At 36.7% G+C, this 25,153-nt stretch overlaps 1 protein-coding gene and 1 pseudogene across 1 annotated transcript in view; both read right to left on the minus strand.

Moving 5' to 3' along the window:
• Positions 1 to 5,518: 5,518 nt before the first annotated feature.
• Positions 5,519 to 25,153, minus strand: part of XK (X-linked Kx blood group) — a 43,738-nt gene continuing 24,103 nt past the window's right edge. Inside the window, exon 3 of the mRNA XM_017520009.2 lies at positions 5,519 to 10,018. Within this exon, the coding sequence (XP_017375498.1) occupies positions 9,192 to 10,018 (827 nt within the window). The 3' untranslated portion in view covers positions 5,519 to 9,191. The remainder of the gene's footprint in view (positions 10,019 to 25,153) is intronic.
• Positions 17,980 to 18,616, minus strand: LOC119469711 (annotated as a pseudogene).

Consider the following 25,153-nt stretch of genomic DNA (forward strand, 5'->3'; position numbering starts at 1 on the left):
AAAACGAAAATATCTCTTCATTGCTCAGGACACTTTCTGAACACATAAGTAATACATTAGAGTGAGATGTCCTTGTTCTTATTGTAAACACACTTTTCCTGACATAAGAGAAGGGAAATGCCATCCAAGGAACAGATCTTGGCTAATCCAGCATTTTTCTGGTGTACACTTAGTGTTCTTCATGATAAAACATATCTGCAAAATGTCTTGTCCACTGTAATACAAACCAGATATGGGAGCTACAGAGGAAATTTTAAATTTTTTAGTAACCACCGTAAAAAAGTAGAAAGAAGTGAAATTAATTTTAATAGTATCTTTTATTTAGCCTCATATATATAAAAAAAAAAACTTTCCAACATGGTATCAAATGTAGAAATTATTAAGATATTTTGAATTCTTTGTGCTAAATCTTCAAAATCTGGTGTGTATTTACCACTTACAGCTCATTTCAATTTGGAATAACCACATCTCACATGCTTAGTAGTCACATGTGTCTAGTGGCTGCAATACTGGACATCGCTGGTGTTAATAATGTCATTAGTATTAAATGCCGAACTGAGTGCTTTTAAAGAGACGGCATTCTAGCATCAAATTGATTTTTCTTTGGAAATATGCAGATGTTATCAGGGACCCAAGAACATAATATTTGTTTTCTTCTATTACCCCAAAGCTCTGTTTGGATATAAATTGTCCTGCTGTACCCTGGTAGCTCTTTAGGGCTTAATAGAAACCTTGCTTTTCTTTTTCCTTCAGAATCAGTTCTCCAGAGAAAGTAGACCATAAATTCAGTCTAGGAGGTGGAAAGTGTAATAGAAAGCAATGCCAAGAAGTTCTAAGACCTAAAACATGAGGTCAACATTCAGGCAGAAAAATTAGGATTATTTTTTTTTTCTGTAACTCATGGTACTGGAAGAAATGTGCGACCCTGGCAGCTGAAGATGACCACTTTGCCTCCTTCCAAAACTCTTGGGACCCCTGACATCTTTCAAGAAAAAGAAGCCCAGATTCAGTTTAGTACATATGATACCTGAAGGTCAGGTTACTATGCTTCAATAATAAGAAGACAAGCATGAAGATGGAGCAACAGGTTGAAGGCGACAGGAAAGATGGAAAGCCTCTGGGGCCTGAGGATGGTTTGCCTGCTAGAATCTAAAATCACCTCTTTCCAAGCTGCTTGCTAGTACAGGTAATGAAGTCCTACTGTTTAAGCCGCTTTTAACCAGGTATTTTACAAATTATAGCTGAAAGCACCCTGATATTATAATAACGCCAAGGAAGTAAACTGGGAGGTGAATTGAAGAGTGTGTAGAAATCATATTATTTTGATGGATATTATGATAATAATATACATTTATTAATGCTTTGAAACTACAGAAGCATTTCACCTTGATTACATACTTCCTGTGAAGGTAGATAACATACTTTTTGAAGGAAGAACATTTACAGTACACTTTTAATATAAAAATATTTTCTGATCTCTTGAAGCAAGCTGGAAATGAGAGAAGCCACATGATTTGTGGGTGAATTATCCTTATTTTAAAAGGAAAAGACTGTACCATAAGTCCATAGAAGAAAATAATTCAGCAGAAAACGAAACATAAAGAAAAACTTCCCAGGGTAATAGTTCCCAATAGCCTTAATTACAAAAGACATCCTTTAAGGTCACCCTCCAAATGACAGTGGTTGAATTTTTAATATTTGTTCATTGTGGGAGCTGAGAGGGTAATGACAAAATTACTTTGACTACAGTGACACTTTTAATCAATCCTGTCCTATCACTCACAATAGCATTCCCATTAGTTTGAAAAATAATTGCACAAGTGTGTGCCAGATATCTGTAGTTAGTGGAGAGAATCACAATACTTTTGATTCTTGGAGACCTGCAGCCCTACAGACGGGAACCATTTTTCTAGAAAATTCTGCCAATCCAATTAAGAAGGTCACCGTGGGAAGATGACAAAAGGGAATCATTATCCTCCCTGCTAGGGTGGCAGTGGGTGTGGTGTTGCAGTATCACTCCAAAACAAAATTTCAAAATCCTGTTTTATTTCTTGAGTGCTATCACCCCTGAAAACCTAACTCATTAACTCCAGAGTTTAGGTAATTAAGATAGGAAGCAAACTGATAAGAAATTAAACCAGTATGCATAATGTATATGTCTAAGGAGGATGGTATCTCCAGGGCTCTGGGAAGCAGGCTAATCAGGTTTCAATCAGGAACTCATCATTCAGAGAGAGAAAATTAATTCAGGATGGGAGACAGGAGGGAGCGAAAGCACAGGCAGAACCTCAAAATCAATTTAGATAAATTTATCCTTCTTGGGAGGAGGCAAACCCTCGGTTTGCCTGCTAGGTGCATGCTACTGCAGAGTCTGAGTGTGAAGTTTTCTGATAACCTGCAGCAGAGAGATGCAGCTATATGTTGCAGTAACACTCTTTAAAAGTGCTCTGAATTCTAAAACCTGCTTAAACCAAGTGTTCTAGATCTCCTTGGCCTAATAATTTCCAGAGAAATAGCCATGCAGAGAGGGGATAAGATGTTAGGTCATTCTCTAGAGCAGGCTTCTGTGGCAGACTCAACTTCTTAGCATATTGAGGGTCTACTCTGACAGGGGTTGTGTGTTTGTATATGTGTGCTGGGAAAGGAGGGATTGGGGATGTTTCTGAATTTCCAGCTCTGTACAAATCTTTGCTGCTATAAAGTGCCTTTTCCTGAAAAAGAGGAAATGCTCAAAATGTTACAATGTATAGCTGATATTTCTGAGCTCTTTTCCAGTTGGAGAGATGTTTATAGAAAATATACTCTCTTCCTGGAAGAGAGTCGCCCAGAGAAATATGGTCATAGCAGAATAATATCTACTTCCCTCACCTCATTCCTAATCTTTTAAAACTTGGACCCAAACACTGTAAAATAGAGTTATAGCAGCAAGGCAGAGGAGGGAAGTGAATTACAGGTTGAAATATTAAACAGCAAACACTTGAAGCCTAAAATGGATGTCCATGAAAAAGAATTGCCCAGTTTGCCAATAAACATCTCAAATTTCCAGTTTTAAGCTATTAGTCAGCACTGATAACATCTATGTTTTTTCTTCAAATAACTTTCAACATCTGCTGTAGTTCTCCCACTATTCATAGAAAAGTTAAAACTTACTCATAGTTTTAAATAAAGACAATCCCAAAGAAGAAAACTGAGTTGATTCACATGGTTGAGGAAGCTTTGTGAAAACAAATGAAGTGACTGGCACAATTGTTAACTGGAGTATAGATATCAGATTAAATATTAGTATTGTGTCAACATTAAATTTCCTAAATTTGATAACTGTAGTATGGCTCTGTAAGAGAATACCTTTATTCATAGGGAAAACATATCAAAGTATTTAGGAACAAAGGGGTGTAACGTAGGCAGCGTAATCTTAAATGGTTCACAAGAAAGAGAAAGAAAGTGACAATGATAATGTTCATGGCAAAATATTAATGATAGGTGAATCTTGGTAAAGATCATAAAGAAATTCCTTCCACTATTCTTCATGCTTTTCTATTAGTTTAAAATTATTTCAAAATAAAACATAAATACCAAATTAAATAATTTTATATGGACTTACCTGAATGCTATAGTTGTTAATATTCAGTTTTCTTAACATGAAAATATTTATTTTAAAAGACCCCTGCACAGTAAAGGAAGAAATTTACAGATTGGAGAAAATATTTGCAAATCATATATCTGACAGTCTCAGAACAGCTCCTACAACTCAATAGCAGAAAGCGCTTAATAACCCAATTAAAAGATGGACAAAGGACTGGAATAGACCTTTTTCCAAAGAAAATATACAAATGGAAAACTGGTATATGAAAAAGTGCTCAACATCCTTAATACAAATCAAAACCACGTGAAATATCACCTCACACCTGTTAGAATGGCTACTATCCCCAAAACCAAAAAATTAAATGTAAGTAAGGATTTGGAGAAATTAGAATACTTGTATACTGTTGGTAGGAATGTAAAATAGTAAGACCAATATGGACAATAGTATGAAGGCTCCTCTAAAAATTAAAAAAAATAAAACTTCTGTGTGATCCAACAGCCTCACTTCTGGGTATGTATCCAAAATAATTGAAATCAGGATCTTGAAGAGATATTTGCACTCCAGTGTTCATTGAACCATTATTCACAATAGCCAAGATATAAAAATAACCTAAATGTCAATTGATAGGTAAATGGATAAATAAAATATGGCATATTCCCAAATACTATTCAGCCTTAAAAAAAGAAGGATACCTTGCCATTTGTGACAACATGGAAAAATCTGGAAGATATTATGCTAAGTGAAATAAGCTAGACACAGGACAAATATGGCATGATTCCACGTATATGGGGTGTCCAAAATAGTGAAACTTATAGAAGCAGAGAATAGAATGGCAGTTGCTAGGGCCTAGGAGGTAGGGGAAATGGGAAGTTGTTGTTCTATGGGTATAAAGTTTTCAGTTATGTTGGAAAAATAAGTTACAGACATCTGTTGTACAACATAGTACTCATAGTTGATGATACTGTATTGTGAATTTAAAATATTAAGAGCATAGATCTCATGTTGTGTTCTTACAAAGAGAAAACAAAACAAAAACAAAGAGGCACAAGGAAACTTTTAGAGGTGATGAACATGTCTATTATCTTGATTGTGGTGATGGTTTCATGGGTCTTTGCAAATTCCAAGGCCACCTTCAGAAGCAAACAAATTATTGAAACAGTCCATGTCTCTCTCATGCTCTGAAATGATCCCTTTAATGACTGATGTTTTTCCCAACCATTTACATTTGATTATTTATGTTAATACCAAGCCATTTTTTTTTTTTTGAGACGGAGTTTCACTCATGTTACCCAGGCTGGAGTGCAATGGCGCGATCTCGGCTCACCGCAACCTCCGCTTCCTGGGTTCAGGCAATTCTCCTGCCTCAGCCTCCTGAGTAGCTGGGATTACAGGCATGCGCCACCATGCCCAGCTAACTTTTTGTATTTTAGTAGAGACGGGGTTTCACCGTGTTGACCAGGATGGTCTCGATCTCTTGACCTCGTGATCCACCCGCCTCGGCCTCCCAAAGTGCTGGGATTACAGGCTTGAGCCACCGCGCCCGGCAATACCAAGCCATTTCTTTGGTGCTTTATATTTCTGAATCAACATACATTTTTTTGTCTAGAAGGGATGTATATTGCCTCCCTTTTTTGTATTGTGCATGGCAACTAATGGACAACTGAACAGAATCTTAGTATCCAGAAGCATAGTTTTTAACAAATGGAGTAAATACTTATAAAACAATCAGAGGAGTTTTCATGGACTGTTGTTGTCCTGCAAAGCTGAATCTTAGCACTCTCAAATTTCTCAGCCTACAGAAAGAATTTCCAGGTGAGGTTATAAAACTATAATTAGTCACAATGAAACCAAAACCATTTAAAGATTTCTGTTTTAAAAATAGTCCCTGAAGTTAAAAGGCCATGTAAGAATTGTATAAGGAATGAAATACAAGGAGAAATTGAAAAATTAATTTATTACATGAAGAAACATAACAATATTTATTAGCATTAATGACTGCAGAGAAGCAGTCAACGAAAGCTCATATCCACAATGGTAAGTACTGGCACATACACTCATAACCATAGCACTAATGTTTCAAGGTGGTTTCCAAAGAAATGCTGTTTTTGACAATCAATTTTAATGTATATTTTCCCATTTACAAGGCTGAAAAGATTAAACTCACATCCAATTAATGCCTTGAATCAGCATTCAAGTTGTAAAGCACAATTATCAAAAGATGTTGTTATATCCTTTATAGAAAACTATACCAAAATGAAAAATTCATTTGCCACCAGAAAGTACTTTATCAGATTCAGTGGGTCTTTTTCCTCCAAGTGCCATGTGTTTGGGTGCTAATTTTTGTAAGCAACTGGTGGTAAGAGAAAGGGCACCTGCCAAGAAGACCAAAGATTCACATATCCACTCAGGAACTCCTATGAATGACACTACATATTTCTTTTCAAACAGTAAAAAAATAATAATAACCTTTTTATGGATTTGAATTACTATAATGACAACTCTATAAATATGCATAGCACTTAAAAACATTTTCGAAGCGTTTTCACATCTATTATTTAATTTGATCTTTCTGACAACCTTGTGAGGTAGGTTGGACAAGTGTATCATGGGGAAACTGAGGCAGAGAGGAATTAAGTTGTAGGGCTGGACAGGGAAATGCCAATCTCTACACTGGCCTGTCTACAGCAATGAGAGGAAGTCTAAACATGTTTGACGAACTTATTTCAATATATTTTGAGGACATAGTTCACTCCCATCCAGCCAAATGATAGCAATTCAGTTGAAGCAGCTATTCTGACAAATTATGGCATGTAATTAATTAGACAAAGCACCAAGAAATTTAAAAATTGAAATTATAACTGAAAAACACATTTCAACTTCAAATGCATCAGAAAATTTGCTGGTTTGTTTTATGCCCATAGGACAATGTAGCTCTGAAGTGTGAACCGTAATTTTGCCAATTCAGTAATATAAATAATTTAAAAACAAAAATTATCAGTTCACCATGGCTTATGTTTTCACCACACAGAAAGAAAGTAGTAATATCTCTCCCCAAAAGTGAATGGACATACATGTCCCCAAAGCTGGAATACCTATATATCAGGGCTTAAAACTGACAAAATGCCTAAATCTCTGTCCTTATAAATGTGTGAAGTGGGCTTTGGGTGTCTGACAAACCAGCACTGTTAGTTTGGTTTAGGATCACTCAAGTTGCTCACCTATATTCTAAATTAAAGTGATTTAAAATGTATTTGAAGGTTAAGATTTTGTAATGGTTTTTGAAACAAGCTTCCAAGCCAAGGCTGGAAAAAACCAGTCTCTCCATCCTTGTCTAATTCTTAACATGCCTAGTCAGTGGCAGGCTGGTGGCTACTCCCACACCTCACTCCCAAGGTATGAGCTGAAGGCATCTCAGGTGAAAAGGGAGCACTATCATCCCTACCACTTGCTACTGCAAAACCTCAAGGCAAGAATACCTGACAAAAAGCTTGAAAATATTTGGTGTCAATGAACACAAGTAACTGGTGTGATACAAATACACACTTGAAATGACTAAAGAATTCCCTTACTGCTCTCCTAATCATTTATAGAGCCCTTTTGTTAATTAAAAAAAACAAAAAAATTAGGTGTTAACATGGTAGTTTTATTTTACTCCAAGTCTTTATATATTTTCAAGGGTATTTTATGTATACAATTGTGTATCTATGCATATATGTGATTACATGGAGAGTGCATGGAAGTATATGTTGTATGAAGTATCATTTTGATTATATATGCTCACTATTTTAGGCCTACTAAAAATGGTGAAAGTGGTAAGTGATGTGTTGGAATGGAAAACATAGTCTTTAGTGTTATTCTTATTTGGTAAAATAGAGACAAAAATGATCTACTGTCTGGGTATCCCCACAAAGTTAAACCACAAATATTGATAAATCAAAAACATTTTAAATGTGAAAACCTGAAATTGAGGCTGTATAGTTTAGGAGCTTATTGATGTATTTCTATGAACTCTATAAATATTAAACAATATAGATGCCTTGTGAAAGAATATATGCAGTTTCCTTGACCTCTAAATGTAGTAGAAACTGATTACTAAATTGCATTTTCACCTGTGTGCATGAAATTACTTAAAAATTTGACACCATGAAGATTTAAAAATGAAATTTATCAGAAGTGCAATGGCCAGATAAATACGTTTTGTAGGTTAACACAGAGAATGGATCCCTATTCCATATGGTAAAATTGAGTCCATAAATAGAGTCCTTTTGTAAATTTCTCATACTTTACTCTAATATTCATTCTAAATTGGTATGATCTTTATGGTTACCTGTTTTCAAGTATTTCATTTTCAAGACTTTAATCATAGAAATAATGGTACTAGATCCAGGCATTTTTTTCCAAGACAATTGAGGATATGCTAACCAATCTTCTTTTATGAAACAAATAGGGTCTCAGATTATAGGAAAAAATATATAGAACATTAAAGGGTGTCAAAGGATAAAACTGGAGATCTTTATCAAATTAACTCATGATTATGCTAAATCAAACTGCATTCAATGAAAGACAAAAATTTTCTGGTCATTTGTCTTTATAATTTAGAAAAGTTTCTGATGCCAATCTCTAATTATGGGTGGTGGTGAGGAAAACCCTCTTCCTTCAAATAATGAAAAGGAAAATTCCCTATATACCTGAACTGGGTGAGAGATTTCTATGAGGTTTTCTAAAAAAAAAAAAAACAAGACCAAAAACCAAAAAACAAACCCTTAAGTTAACCAAGGTAACTCTTGTCTAAAATGTTCCTGACAGGCAAAGATGGGGGAGGAGGACTAAGATGATAAGAATTCTTCTTATATGAGCCTCCATAATTCTGATGTTTTAACACCCCTCCTGATCCAGAATTTCACCAAAATATCAAAGAATCACAACTTTCCTAAAATTCCAGGGCTTCCATAGCCAAATTTATTATTCATTTCTGCATCCATGGATGCTAAGGAATAAAGTCTCCAAATCTAGGCTCTTGAATCAATTAGAGATAGCATGCCAGGGTAGCTACAGTTGGCTATGTACAAAAAGCCCTAATGAGATGAATATGAAACATCTATCTATTCAAAAACCAAACTTGAACATCCCTCCCTGAAAGCTCTGACTGGAATGATGTCATTGATAGCAAACTCTAGTAACCTTTTTTGGTCACCAGGACAGCTCTTGGGTGAAAACTATGTTCAGGGATAATAAATCTTCAGGTTACCCAAACCCAACAATCTGGAAAACTAGAGAACAGGTAAGCCCCTCTCCTCATTCCACCTGATGCATCTAACCAGTACAACTCAGATTTCAGGGGTAACTTGTCAGTGAAAAGGCCAATAATGCCTAGAAGAACATAACATGGTTACCTGTGAACTGTGATGCCTTGGGCTGCCCCTTCAACACCCCTGGCATCTTCCCATACAGTTCTACATACCCAAGAGCTCTATAAAGAGGAGCATCTCACAAGAAGTTGACAGCTAACTTCCTGCCTTGTTCCCTGTGCAGGGCTAATTATTTATATAAACAACAGGGTATCAAACCCAGAAAATAATATGTCTGTGCCCTGAGACCTTGGGTCCCATTAAGCAGAGCAGAGATCTTCAGCATTCAAGAACTGACTAGGCTCAGGACTTGTTTTACTGCTAGAAGGTGTCTCATCTCTATCTCTGGATGACTGTAGATCTGCCTTTCCTGTTGGATCACAGGGTTTTTGCTGCCTGCAGGCCCAGCAAAAACATCTCAACCACCTCTGAAAGCCTTCAACAACACTGGAGGAAAAGAGCTTTTTGCAAGGGTGGAAGAACTGATAGAACACAAGCATGAAGAGAATGGCTGTGCAGTACGCAATGAGCAGCTGCAGAACCAACAGAGGTGCGCACACATACATATAAATGTCAGTCTTGAAAAGATACCACAGGAGGAGGAGGATGGCATTCTCAATGAATCTCATCATGTAATACACCAGTAGCTGGTACCAATTATGGGACTTGCTGATAAGGTCAGGGCTGTCTATTTTCAACTGTACAGCAGACCAGCAGAACATGTTGATACCAGTATACAGTAAAGTTAGAAAGCATAGTACAATGGTGGTGCCCACCCGACTGAGGGCTTTCTCTATGTTCTCAGGGAATGGGGAACCACTGTACCAGAAGAGGATCCAGGGGTACAAGAAGAAGCTGAAGAAGTTGATGAGTATTATAACCACCACCCAGGTCTTCAGGACGGAGGTAAAGAGGACCAGAACTACAACTCGAGTGGCAATCTCAAAGCTCCTCCACAGGAAGATACAGACGTATGCCAGAGGCTTCACTTTAACTTCATATTCATCGTACTTGATTTTGATGGCTAGGATGTTACAGCGCAAGGCTCCATACACAATGGACAACAGGGATATGGTCATGAGGAGACCTGGAGAGAAAAGAGAAAGTATTGTCAAGTCTCACCGCCACTAGGAATCGTACTGTAGCAGATACTCTGTCAAGCACTCCACCTGCATTCCTTGGACTCTTCTGTTTTATGTGCACAGCCTGACTTCCAGTTGTTAGCGTCTGCCCACTGTGCTTGAGTATGTTTTCCAGAACTGCAGAAAGCTGCTGCATCCAGGTGCCTGGCAGGCTGAAGTGCCAAGAATTAATACTCCTGGGAGCACCCTCAATGCCCCAATTCCAGCCCAGATTAAGAGTGGGAATACAAGTACCATGGCTTCCCTATTCCTTACATAGAATATCTCTGAGGCATGTGTTCTATGCCATTTCCTAGTATTTCCTCATTGGGTTAACTTCTAGTCACCCATGGCGATAGTCGTCTAATAGTTGTATTCCTTTATTGGCTGCATTCCCTTCCTTGCCTCATTTTTCTTCTCCCACACTCCTTACATCTTCCTCCCAAAATACATGCACTGAAATTCTTCTCTGAGGGTCTGCTTCCAGGTAACTCAAATTAAAATACCTTCCTGGCCGCATCTGGGCCTATCTGAATATGTAGAGTCCTTTATATGGTGTGTTTTGATTCCTCAATTGGCTTCTAAGCTTCTGGGGAATCAAGACCGACCAACCAAATCTTGTATTTCCTCTTGATGTTCCTGAGCACATACCAGCAGTAGATATACAAACAGAAGACACTCAGTAATAAGTTGCTCAGTATGTTCCTCTGTATCTGCAGGATCTTTTAAACTGATACACTGGCTATAGAATGTTCATTGAGGTTGCATTCTTAAATGCTGTGGGGAGCTGAACAAATGAACTTCACTGTTACTGAGAGTCAATCTGTCTTGGGCTGAAAGTCCTTAGCATTTCAAGAAGTCTCAACTCTAACTGTTTATTTCTTAAAATGACTAATGGGTAATGGGTTTATCCAGTTTATAATGGAAGCAGAAGAGGAGACAAGATGTGGCTCATTTAAACGGAATGTGGTATTGCATTCCAGAGCACAGCACTGTTGGCCTTGAGTTGTATTATCTAAGATACATGCTGCCAACCGATAAGTAGACTGTGGTCAAAACTACTTACTACAGGCTGCCACCATCTCTAAATACTGGCACAAGTAAGGATGGGAAGCAGGGCTATGAGTTAGGAACCGACAATTTGGCTCTTGTTTTATTCTTATCTCACCAGTTCACACGGAAGAAATGGCAACCTCTCTGGGTTCTGTTTTCTTACCCATAAAATTGAGATAATACCTTTCTATGCCTGCTGCTTCATTTAAAAAAAAAATATCTTGAAATGTTTATTCATTTATTTTAATTAACTTTATTTTTAAAGTAATTTTAGGTTCACAGCAAAATTGAGTGGAAGGTACAGAAATTTCCCATATATTCCCTGACCCCACACAAGCATATCGACAACCCCCATTATCACCATTGCTCACCAGAGTGGTACATTTTTTACAATGTTATCATTCAAAGTCTGTAGTTTACATTAGGGTTCACTCTTGGCATTGTACATCCTATGGGTACACTGGACATTATACATTGGACAAATGTATAATGACACGTAGCCACCATTACAGTATCATTAAGAGCAGTTTAAGTGATCTAAAAATCCTCTGTTCTCCACCTATTCATCCCTCCCTTGTCTCCAGCTCCTGGAAACCACTGATCTTTTTATTGTCTCTATAGTTTTACATTTTCCAGAATGTTATATAGTTGAAATCATACAGTATGTGGCCTTCTCAGATTGACTTTTTTCACTTAGTAATGTACATTTAAGTTTTCTTCACCATATCTTTTCATGGCTTGATAGCCAGTTTCTTTTTAGTGCTGAATAATAGCCCATTATCTGGATGTACAATTTATTTATCCATTCACTTGTTAAAGGACATCTTGGTTGCTTCTATGTTTTGACAGTTATGAATAAATTTGTTATAAGCATCCGTATGTAGATTTTTGGAGGGACATAAGTTTTCAACTCCTTTGGGTAAATACCCATGGGTGTGATTTGTTTGCTGGATCGTAGAGTAAGAGCATGTATAATTTTGTAAGAAACCTCCCAACTGTATTCCAAAATGATTGTACCATTTTGCATTCCCAACAGGTATTAATGAGAGCTCCTGCTGCTCCACATCCCTACCAGTATTTTGCGTAGTCAGTGTTCTGATTTTTTGCCAATATACTTAAGGTATACAACATAATATTTGATATACAAATATACTGTAAAATGATGACTATCATCAAGCTAATTAATTTATCTATCACCTCATGTAGTTACCTTTTCTGTGTGAGAACACTTAGCAAATTTCAAGTATATATATGGTATTATTAACTGTAGTCAACATGCTGTACATTAGATCTCTAGAACTTATTTATCTGACATAACTGAAACATTGTATCCTTTGACCATCATCTCCCTATTTCCCAGACCTATCCCTGTCCCTAGTAACTGCCATTCTATTCTCTGGTTCTATCAATTTGACTTTTGTAGATTACACATATAAGTCAGATCATGCAGTATATTTCTTTCCGTATCTAGGTTATCTCACCTAGCATAATGTCCTCCAGGTTCATTCATGTTATTGAGAAATGACAAAATTTCCTTATTTTTTTAAGGCTAAATGATATTCCATTCCAATAGATACATAGTGGTACCTCATCATTGTGTTAATTTGTATTTCCCTGATGACATATAATATAGAGTATTTTTTCATATGTGTATTTGCAATCTGTCTATCTCTGGCAAGGTGTCTGTTAAGGTCTTTGACTCTTTTTAAAAAAATCTGGTTCTTTGTTTTCTTATTGTTGAGTTTTAAGAGTTCTTTGTACATTTTGCATAACAGCCCTTTATCAGATAAGACTTTTGCAAGTATATTCTTTCAGTCTGTGGTTTATCTTTTTATCCTCTTGACAGTGTCTTCTGCAGAGCAGGAATTTTTAATTTTAATGAAGTTCAGCTTATCAGTTCTTTCATGCATCATGCCTTTGGTGTTGTAGCTACAAAGCAATCACCAAACCCAAGGTCATTTACATTTTCTCCTATGTTATCTTCTAGGAATTTTACAGATTTCTATTCTGCATTTAGGTCTGTGATCTATTTTGTTTTTTTTTTTGTGTGTGTGTGTGTGTCAAGGGTGTAAGGTCTGTGTCTAGAGTCTTAAAGATTATCATTTCTCCATCGTATTGCATTTGTTCCTTTATCAAAGATTAGTTCACTGTTATGTAGGTCTATTTGTAGGCTCTCTATTATGTTCCATTGATCTATTTGTGTATTCGTTTGCCACTACTACACTGTCTTGATTGCTGTAGCTTTATCCACGCCTGCTTCTTAAAATTCAATACCATGTAATTCTGTCCATGCAACGTAATTGTCTCTATCTAAATGTACAACTTAAAATGCATAGGAATAAAGGTTTTTATTATTTAGTTTCTGAATAAATGGAAAAACATCTATAGATGGTGGACATAAAAACTCCGAAGCTTTATTATTTATTTGCCTGGGAGAAGCTCAGTTTTACTCAAAGCATCAGTTTTTCTCATAGTCTTTTGGCACTGACTTTAATTAATGATGTCATTCACTGGAAAGACTGGAATCTACTAATCAAATTTAAAAGGTAGAAACACCCTTAGCTGAGTTGACTGGGAAGTAACTGGACTAAGTTATTTTTCCTGAGAGGCTAATTCAATGGAGCATTGTAAAGCAGAACATATTAGTGATATACTTTGTATATTACTTATACATGTATGTGTGGTTACAAATTTCCAAATTCAAAGGATCCAGTATTAAATCATTTTTATAGTCATTATGTTTTCTCCAATATAAGAAAAATACTTCAAGTGTGGAAGATGAGCTAAGCATAAATTATTAAAATCTAAGTTATGTAGTCACACATACACAGTATTTATATTGTTATATTTATGGTATTTTAACTCCAAAATATTTATTGCTTTAAGCAATACTATGGCCTACATAACTTTTTCAAGTATCCATTCATTTTTCTCTTGTTCAATTATTTTCAAATTACATCTTTTTCTCCATCAAGAGAAATAGGCAATTATTACCCAGAATTATTCTGGTGCTTAATCAACCCCAGAAACCTTCTGAGAATGCATAGAAATTATTTTGAAATCACTGGCTTCAATCATCATTCTTACTATTGACTGTTCACTACAAAATGTCACAGATAGAAATGGGGTCAGGGAGGGAGAAACACTTGGGAGACAAGAAGTTTGTACAAAACGCTTCCAAAGTACATTTCCAGCTCTGGAATTAAGCTGTCATCTAATGAACGATGAGGATGATGCTCATGCAAATACCTACTTATTCAGACTTAAATGGAGGAAAGTTCCCTGACAATACTTCTCAATCTTATCTTCACACAGCCAACACAAAAGGGAATAAATTGGCAGTCCTGCCTATTTAAGTGGCATTTCACAGAAGTCTAACATCCCCTAGTAATCCTAATCTCATTTCCTAGATGTTTGTATGGATGGAGGCATTTTACTGTTTTCATCTTTATTAGAAGGGAAGACATTACTGTAGGTAAAGCTAAAAGGAAGGCTTTGGCAATATTTCAAACCCTTGGCACACTCCTAAAGCTTCCTCCTACCCAATTCCAGCCAAATGAACTGGAGAAATTGTCACTAGGCATGCATTTGCTCATTTCCCGATGACACCAAAAACTTAATCTGTATGTAAAGTTATGGAGAATATTTCTTCCCCAGAATTCCTCTTAGGAAGGGAATTCTATTTATAGGACAAGGGAATAGTTTGTCTGTTGCTCTGTAAGAGATAACAGAGGCTGCCTGTAAGATGGAGGAGGGTAGATGGTTGTTTTCTGTATTATGATTACTCTCTGTAGACATTGAACCTTCAGTAAAATGACTGAACTCATGAAATGCTTTTGTGGGATAGACTTTTCAAAAAAAATAGTGAATGACTTAAAAGGGGAAACTAGGGAAACCTAGGGAGATATGGAGTGCAGTGGCAGAGGGAAACTGGAGGAAGTTAGCATAGAAAGCTTCTGAAAATTAGAAATATCACCAGATTTCTGAGAGTCAGTAATTCTTATCTTTTTTCTTTCAACTAAATGAAAAGAGTCTTTCTTGTTTTTTGAGGTGGGAAAGAGTGATTAAGAAACTTTACTACAGAAAAATGAATGCACCCAACGTCCCCAAATACATTTGTGATAAGAACAGACACACAGGAGAAACAGACAATAGTCACTTCATCACAGCCTTGTTCTTTCCAAAGGATAAAATGTCATTCAAGAATGGGGTGAGGTGGTTAGAGGGAATAGGTACTATCTTTTTAAATGGAAAAAAAAAGAGCAGCAGGTTGTCATCTTAAGAACACATACAGTGGGCCCAGAAATCAAGCTAAGCCCAAGCCTTCGGTAACATCATGCCACTTATAGCATCTCAGAGAAACTAGGGTATTATTCCATTAGAGGAGCAACCTTGTGACAGTGTGAAAACGTTGAGTAGTGGTCTTGCTGCACCAGCTAATGGACCAACTAGCCTCAACTTGACAGCCTCTTTAAAACTCAGTGTTTGCCTAATCAAAGATCATTTGGCTAAACTGCTTTGCCACTTCTGCTTAGCTACTTTGGAAGCACAAGTTACCCCTTTCCATCCTTTGCCCTTCCCTGGTTGGTGTGTCTAGTTACAAGGTAGATGGGCACTACTTAACAAATGACACTTTTTTTTACTACAGGTTGTTTCTCTTCCACATTTGACAAGGCTGGCCACAGCTCCTAAATCTTGGCCTAGCATATCATGGATTGGGAAGCAGAAGCTTTAGCTTAGAATGCCAAATGACAAGGACATAGCTGAAGCAGGAGGGGCAATTCCGGAACAAGTGCCTCTGGGCAAACCTCAAAACTGAGTTTTTTAAATTAGTGGTCATTTTCTAGAACTACAGAACACATTTAGGATAAACAGTTCTGATGGGAGAAGGAATGGATATGAATATATAGAGATCAGGCCATGACCGTGACCATAACTTGTACTTATCCAGGACCTGACAGGGTAGAGAGGACACTGCCTCCAGACATGCAAGTTTCTGAACAGTGAATTTTAAGAAAAAGCTGCTTTTTCTTAAAATTAATACCACAAAAACACTCCTGCATGTCTCATAGCCTCAAACATATCCATCCAAATATTAATGCTGGGCAATAGCAATACTCACCCACAACACAGTACTGTATCCTTCATTGCTACAGGCAGTAATGATGTATGTATATATCAGCCTTCAAAATGGTATTTAGTGTCACCACTTGCCATTGTGGCCACCTCCCCTCACTCCAACCTGGATAAAATCTTACTCTGCTCACTAATATAACCACTGACACACAAACCAATCTTCTTCCAGTTTAAAAACATTGAACATCAATCTACATTTCCAGTGAACGAGCTAAACTTGTGAGTAGGCCATTCAACTTTTCATGATACATTTAGTGCTTGGAAATGGTTGATTCCATTAGCCTGCCCTATAGCTCAGGTGTCCCAAGATGGAGCCTACAATCTTCCTTGAGGATTTGGTGTTTTGAAGGCGTAAAGTAGGAGCAAAAAGATAGATACTTTCTCCTACCCTACCACCCCATCCCACACACCCTCACTGGCTTCCAGGAGACAAGCAGCAGGCTCAAGACCCCAAATGTTGGGCACCACAAATAACGTGATATGTGCCAGGAGCATGGGGGTAGGTGTGAAAGAGGAAAACTAAGGCCTGAATTTTTGAAACACCATACAGTCTGAAATTGCTATTTAGCGATGCATTTGGCCCACAAAATACGGGGTGGAGGTGGAATAGAGAAAGTTAAACCTAGCAGTCAGCCTCAGTCCTAATCACCCACCTTCATGTACCTTGGAAGGCTTGAACCTTGCCTATGTCCTTCTCTTGGTTCCTCCAGACTTCATCTTAATGCCACTCAGACACAAACAAAAGCAGGCAGTAGTTTCAAGTAGCCCTCTCCTTCATCTCAGCCCTAAGTGAACTGGCCAGTGAGTAATAAAGGAAGCTACCATATTTATAGGGAGGCCAGTCTCCAAATACAATGGAGTGGTGGTTTGTTCACTGTTGTGAGTCACAAATTGACTGTTATAATAGAGAAAAGTTTTAAAAATATAATACTGTTTATTTAACTTCAAAAACATTTCAGCATTCTAAACACACAAAAGAATAACAGAACGTTACAAATTGTGTTTAAGTACAGAAGGTTCTTGAACTTTCATTGATGCAGTGGCTCTTCACTTTGTTGACAATGAAGAGTTTTACAGTTTGTATAAAAACAAACAGTTTAAAAAATACCTCACTTAACTAAAAAACAAAAACAAAACAAAAAAATCTCATGCCAGTTGACCCGCTTTATCCACAGTTAAGATGGTGGCAGAATGCTACGTCACTATATACAGAAACAAGACAACTTGAAGCTAAACAGATGCCCACTGCAGAGTCAACAGGTCCAGCCTCACAGTGCACACCTGAGCTACAGCCCCTCCAAAAGGCATCTTCCCCACAGCCTCAATGCCAAACAAGGAGCATCAAGAGTTTGTCTCGGTTGTTTTGTTCCTTTTACAAACTATAGATATAGAAAGTTGATAACTCAGGATTTCTAGCCAATAACCATATAGTTAACACCACCTTACAAATAAAAAAAAATGCCAGAAACATCTTTAAATGCCTTGTCACACCAACAGCAAAGTGCACAGAATGAGGAGAACATGAGAGTGTCTTTTCATTTTAAAAATGTTTGGAAATATGTACAACTTTGATACAGTTTCAGGGTGCTCCAGACACCCATGGCCACTTCATGTAAACCACTGGCAATCTCGAGGGCACTTTGAGAGACTACAATATGATCATGATCTAATTTTGTAATTAAATCTAATGAGGGAAACAGACACTTCTCAAATAAGAGATGTGTCAGTTACGGCATTCCCCTACTCTAAGTATTCACAAGGAGACAGATAAACAGTGTTTTTTATTTATCCTCTTCCTCCTCCTCCTCTTCTTCCTCCTTGTCTTCTTCATCTTCCTCTTCCACATTTTTCCGGGCAACTTTAGCAGGACCCTTTGTGCCATCGACCTTTCCTTTCTGTTTATAGTCAGCAACATCCTTCTCATACTTCTTCAGCTTTGCCATCTTAGTGATAACAAGGCTGCTTTTCACTGTCATTTAGGTTATTCCACATCCCACCCAGCTTTTTTGCCACGTCTACAATAGAGATGCCAGGGTTTGTGCATTTGATCTTAGTGGCAGAATTCTGAGCAGAACAGGAAGAATCCAGACAGTGGCCTTTTGGGGGCATTAGGATCCTTCTTGCCTCCCTTAGCTGGTCTATAATCCTTCATTTCCCGATTATAGCACACTTTATCCACCTTTGCCATTTCATCAAATTTAGATATATTTCACTTTCTCAGACATTGTCTTCCATCTCTCAGAGCATTTCTTGGAAAATTCTGCAAAATTGACAGGGACCTCTGGGTTTTTCTTATGTTCTCCTCTGCACATCTGCACAAAGAAGGCATAGGCAAATATCTTGCCCTTTGGTTTCTTGGGGTCACCTTTACCCATCCTGATTGTACTGTTCAATAGTCTGGGCAGCGCAGGGCATGGTGCGCAGCTCAGTGCTCCCCAGCCTCACGTTAGCTGCCTCCACAAGAGCCGCCACAGAGTCTTTCTTACGATCTGGAGCCAAGGTCTCTCCACCTGCACTACACGCTATCATTTGCCTCCTCAAAAACTTTGCTGTATCAATTATCACTTTTCCCTTCTAAATTTTCAACTAATCTCTCAATCCTGACTCTTTTCTCTTAGTGTATGAATCCGCCTATGTCAGCTGCATCTTTAGAAAACATTCTTCATTGGTTAAAAACATACATAATTGTTGAAGATGTGATAGATGCATGGGGGTTCATAATAATATCCTTTAAATCTTTTTGTATGTTGAAAAATTTCTATAATAACGAAGCTATAATTCACATACATTTAAAGTGAATACTTTAATAATTTAAAAATATATATTCACATATAAGTACAACCATCACCAGTCAATTTTAATAAATTTTCATCACCTCAAAAAGAAACCCCATATCCTTTAGCTGTCAATATTGTCCCCACTGGTCCTAAGCAATCACTAATACACTTCCAATCTTTAAATATTTCCCTATTTTGGACTTTCATATGAATAATGTAATAGAATATGTGGTATTGGGGGACTGGTTTCTTTCACTTTCCATATGTTTCTAAGGTTCATCCATGTTGTGACATTTATCAGTACTTTGTATGGCCAAATAATATCCCATTGTATGGATATACACAACTTTGTCCATTCATCAGTTGATAAACATTTGGATAGTTTCTAACTTTTGGTTACTGTGAATAATGCTGTTATGAACATTCATGTGGAAGTTTTTGTGTGAACATATGTCTTATTTTCTCTTGAGTTTATAGAAGTGGAGTTGCTAGGTCATATGATAACATAATGTTTAACTATTGAAGTGACTGCCATAGTGTTTTCCAAAGTGGGTTGCACCATTTTACATTTCAACCATTAGTCTATGAGGATTCCAATTTTTCCACATCTCCATCAGCATTTCTTATTATCTAACTTTTTTATTCTAGCCATTCTAATGAGTGTGAAGTATATTGCGATTTTTATTTGCATTTCCTTGATGACTAATAATTTCCAGCATATTTTCATGTGCTTATTGGCCATTTGTATATCTTTTTTGGTTGCTTTTGGTTCTTAACTATGAATAAAACTCATAATAGATTTCACATTGTCCTATAGATATCCCAAAAAGTGTGCCAGAATTCAAAGGCCAGATCTGCATACACTAAATATATATTATAGAATAAAATATTAAAAATGATCATCACTAATCATCAGAAAAATGCAAGTTAATACCGTAATGAAGTATCATTTTATACCAGTCAGAATGGCTATTGTAAAATGGTAATAAAAATAACAGATGTTGGCGAGGATGGGAGAAAAAGGAATGCATATACACTGTTGGTGGGAGTGTAAATTAGTACAACGTCTATGGAAAACAGTGTGGAGATTTCTCAAATAACTAAACATAGAACTACCATTTAATCCAGAAATCCTACTACTGTGTATCTACCCAAAAAAACCAATCATATTAAAAAGATACCTGCACTCATATATTTATTGTAGCACTATTCATAATAGCAAAGATATGGAGTCAACAGGTATCAATCAATGAATGATTGTATAAAGGAAATGTGATATACATTGGAATACTACTCAGTCATAAAAAGAAAATGAAATGTCTTTTGCAGTAATGTGGATGGAACCAGAGGTCATTATGCCAGGTGAACTAACTCAGAAGAAGAGTCAAATACCGTATATTCATTCTCACTTAGTGGGAGCTAAGCGAGCTAAATAATGTGTACATATGGACACAGAGTGTGAAATGATAGATGCTGGAGACTTGGGAGGGTGGTGAAGGATAAGAAATTACTTAATGGGTACAATGTAAATTATTAGGGTGATGGATACACTAGAAGCCCAGACTTCACTACTATGCAATAAATTCATGTAACAAAACTACTTGTACCTCTGAAATTCATACAAACAGAAAAAAGAAAAAGAAAAAAAGAATAAATTATTAGTCTTACAGCCATCAACAAACATTTAAAATAACAAAAAAGTACAATTTTATTTTCTTATGCGTTTTGAATTCCCTAAAAAGGCAACAAAAAGCAAAAGATTTCCATGCTAGCCTGGTGGATTGGCTTGTTTTAATCCATTATGTCTGTCAAGAACAACTAGACAAACATCTGTTCAAAGGCATCAGAGATGTCCCAAAGCAGTGAGTACTCCTGGGGCTAAGATCTTTGAGAGAAAAAAAAATCTGAAGAGATTTTCGAGAAAATTCTGAAGCTGCTTTTTCCCTCAAGACAGTTTCCCAAATGAAAGTGAACACTAAGAGACAAATAATATGATTACAACTTACAGCAATCTCTCAAAGCTGGTGTGTATGGGAGCAAATACTGACGTTGAGGTCCCATAATGATCCCGGTGTACACCCAAAACTTTCTGGTAGAAGTTCAAAGAACATCAGGAGTAAGGGTGACTGGAAAGAGATTCAGCCCTTGCAAAGACTGAAGCACATATTTCAATCATTTCAAATCACGACTGTGTCAAGTTGATCTGCATCTAGGCCATTTGACTGCCATAAAAAAAAGCAACATCTTCCTGCAGAGCCTCAAATATTCTCTACTCTTTTTCTTACAAATATCTGGCATTAAATTAAAAATAACATAGTATGCCAACAACAAAAAATGACTAAAATCCAAAAATAATAATAGATTATAAAAATAGACCTATAGGAGATACAGATTTTATAAATATCTGACATGGACTTAAAATAACTATAATTTATAAATTTTTTAAATTGTGTGACAAAATTGGGAACTTATCAGGGACTGAAAACTATTTAAAGAACTCAAATGACAATTCTAGAACTAAAAAAAATACCATAATTACAATTAAGAAATCAACAGATGGGTTTAATAGCAGATTGGATACAGCTATAAAGATAATTAGTATTCACTAGAAGGCAGGTCAGAAGAAAACACTCAAATGGAGAAACAAAAAGCATGAAAAACTTATGGGAGAGTGAAAATGTCCTAGAGAGAGAAAAAGAGAGAGAGAATGAGCAAGAGAGAATGATGATGAGATGCAATATGTAAAGCAATAAAAGCTGAGATTTTCTCAAACTGCTAAAATATCAAACCACAGATTGAGGAAATGCTACAAATCCCAAGTAGGGTAAATATGAAGAAAACCACAAATAAGCATATCATGTTAAAACTGCTGAACACCAAAGTCAGAGAGAAAGTCTTTAAAAGCAGTCAGAAAGTATAAATAAATAGATGAACTTCAAAGGAGTAACAACAATGACAGTGGACAATAGCATCTCAACAGAAATAATGGAAGCCAGAAGATGAATAATAACCTAAAAGTAGGAAGTAACACAGGCTTGGATACCTAAAGATGAAGGTAAAAGAAATACATTTTCTGTCAAAACAAAAATGAGGAGAGGGAATCTGTCACCAGCAGATCTGCACTAAAGGAGATGCTAAAAGTAGTATTCCAGGCCAACAAGAAATGATCCTACGTGGAAGCATGGAGATACAAGAAGGTATGAACAAAGACCAAAAGGGCAAATACAACCAGTTTTGTAATGAGTGAAAATACTTGAGCAGTCATTTGACACGTGTGTATGCATGCAAACACAGACACACACAGAAACACACACCCCCAAAATGGCCAGTAAAGACATGAAAATAAAATTAGCTCATTAGTCATCAATAAATGCAAATTCAAACTACAATGAGATACTATACATATACTCAATCACAAAAAGTAATACCTAGTGCTGGCAAGGATATGGAGCAACTGGTACTCTCATACACTGCTTATGGGAGTGTAAAATGGTAAAACTGCCTTTGCAGTCTCTACTGAAACTAAACATTGGCATTGCTTATAGGTCTTGTAGTTCTACACCTGCATATACATGCAACAGAACTGCATATATATGTGTGCTAAAAGGCCTGCACAAGGATATTTACAGAAGCATTATTTGTCACAGTCACAATCTGGAAATAACCTAAATATTAATCAAAAGCAGACTGTATCAATACACTGTGGTATATTCATACAATGGAATACTATACAGCAATGCTAAGGAACAAACTTCTGTTACAAACTACAATATGGGTAACTCTCATGAATACAGTGTGAATGAAAGAAACTAGAACTCTGATTCCATTTACATAAAACTTTAAAACCCAGGAAAAAATAATCTGTCGTGTGAGAAGTCTGCTTTCTGCTTACTGATTACCTTTTGGGGAGGAGGGTGGGAAAACTGACTGAAAAGAAACATAAGGAGTCTTTTGGGTATTCTGGTACTCTTCTGTTTCTCACCTTGGATAAAGGACTACATGAGTAAGTTTACTTTGTGATAAATCATCAAGATTTGGCCTTATTATGAGTATAGTTTTCTGTGTGTACTTTATACTTCAGTAAGAATATGTATTTGAAAGAACTAGATACACTACTACTATACTTAGTAGGCACCCAATAAATGTTTATTAGATTAGATTTTTTAAAGGCAAAAGGACTATCATTTCATTGTTATAATGAAGTTGTTTCAGAGACATTTTTCCCTATCCTGGCAAAATGCCAAGTAGAAAATAGATATGGCATAAACTCCTATTTAGATTACTATAGCAAAATTCATTCTGCAGATGTAACCAGTACAACACCCTGGTACTGTTAAAAAATATTATTAAAGTCTTAGTGACTAAGATTTCACTGTTATTAAAATCTATCTTGAACATCTGCCAGCTTACCAGATGTTTAGTCAAAAATTGAGGACTTTTCTTTCAATATATATTTATATCACGTTTAGTTCTCAGAACTGTGAGAACAAATTCTATGGCCCATCATCCATAACCCACATGATGTGATTATAACTATATAGTCTATAATCCTTAGAGATCCTGAGTGATTTTTTTCTTTTCTCCCAGATATATTTCGATTTCTTGCCTAAGGATCTGGATGATAAGATCTCCTCCAGCTCACCTTTCTTATGCAAAAAATTACTGCACTCTTAGTTCATGCTAAGGGACTATTATAAGAATTTTACAGGTATGAATCACTTAATCCTAACAACAATCCTATGAAGTAGATGCTGTTATTATCCTCATAACAGAGATGAGAAAGTGGAGACATAGAGATGTTAACTTCCCAGAGATCACTCAGCTAACAGAGCTGGAATTCAAACCTAAGTAGTCTTGCTCCAGAATTGTAGTCTTAACCAGTAGGCTATTCTGCCAAAATAAATATAATTAGGTCCATTTCCCTAGCAGTGGTCTCAGCTTCACATTTTATCTGTTTTATCACTTGAAGGCAAGGAGTCTGCTATCCTTAAAACTGCCCAGGGCCTCAAGGAGTCTGGATAATACACCAAGGGTACTTTGAGTAATTGTACAATTTTTCCTTGCTTCCACTGAGCCCAAATTTCATATCTGTCTTCTATTATGTGAGCATTTCATATGTAAAGACCTTCTGAAATAATGTTGTTTAGGCACTCGGGAATGGGTAAGTCTCACTGTGCTAAGCTGGTTTCTGAGAACTGCCTCTCAAGGAATAACCAATGATCAGGGAAAAGTGGGGCAGAAGCAGATGCCTCTATCTGCCCTAACAATTTGTCCTCCTCCTTCCTTATCATCCTGCCTCAGGCAGAGAAAAGGGGCATCAGTGAGTTGAGCTAGATACCCTAACCTGCCCCCCCCAAAAAAAAACCCTTCCTTTCAATAGCCAGATCAAGGAAGTAAGATCCTAGACTCATACAGGGCCCTCTATCAGCAAATTGGTAGCAGCAAAATGGTATCTAACATCAATATGGTAGCAAGACTACTCAGAAACCCAAGATAGAGGTTCTCTATCCTACTGCAGATTTTCAGCTGGGCAAGTTATCACAAACTCTCTTAAAATGTAGCTACTCATGTACAGTGAACTTTGCAAATAATACAGCATGGCCATTAGACCCTCCATGACTGAATCAATCTATTATATTTTTCCCTTTGCCAACACTTGAACCATAGACACTCACAAATATTTTCACGCACATTCTTACCTCCACTAATCTTTTTAACTACCACAATAATCCTCAGTGTACTCCCCCACAACCCCCAAATCTATCTTCTGTTCTCTTTTTTCAAATACTTTATTTTTTATTCTCCTTATGTTATGGTCATGTTTGATATGTGTCCATGGTTATAAACAATATGAAAGCCTTTTAGAAATGGGTAGGATATAAAGAATAAAAAGTAAGTGGTTTGGACCTTGCAAGGACATAACTTCTGGGTGTGATTATATCTGCTCAGTGCCTCTAATTCTACACAGCACTACCAAGACCTACTTACTTTACAGAAATGTGGATGAGGAATCAGAAGGTCTATACTGGATATCGGATTATTCAAATAAAGGCTTTTGAAAGACACCTAGGAAGCTATATAAGCAGCAGTTACATGTTTCACTAAACTCAGGCACAGCCTTGACAAGACATCCTT

The sequence above is a fragment of the Cebus imitator genome, unplaced genomic scaffold (assembly GCF_001604975.1).
Source record: "Cebus imitator isolate Cc_AM_T3 unplaced genomic scaffold, Cebus_imitator-1.0 Scaffold788, whole genome shotgun sequence".
Taxonomy (NCBI): Eukaryota; Metazoa; Chordata; class Mammalia; order Primates; family Cebidae; genus Cebus; species Cebus imitator.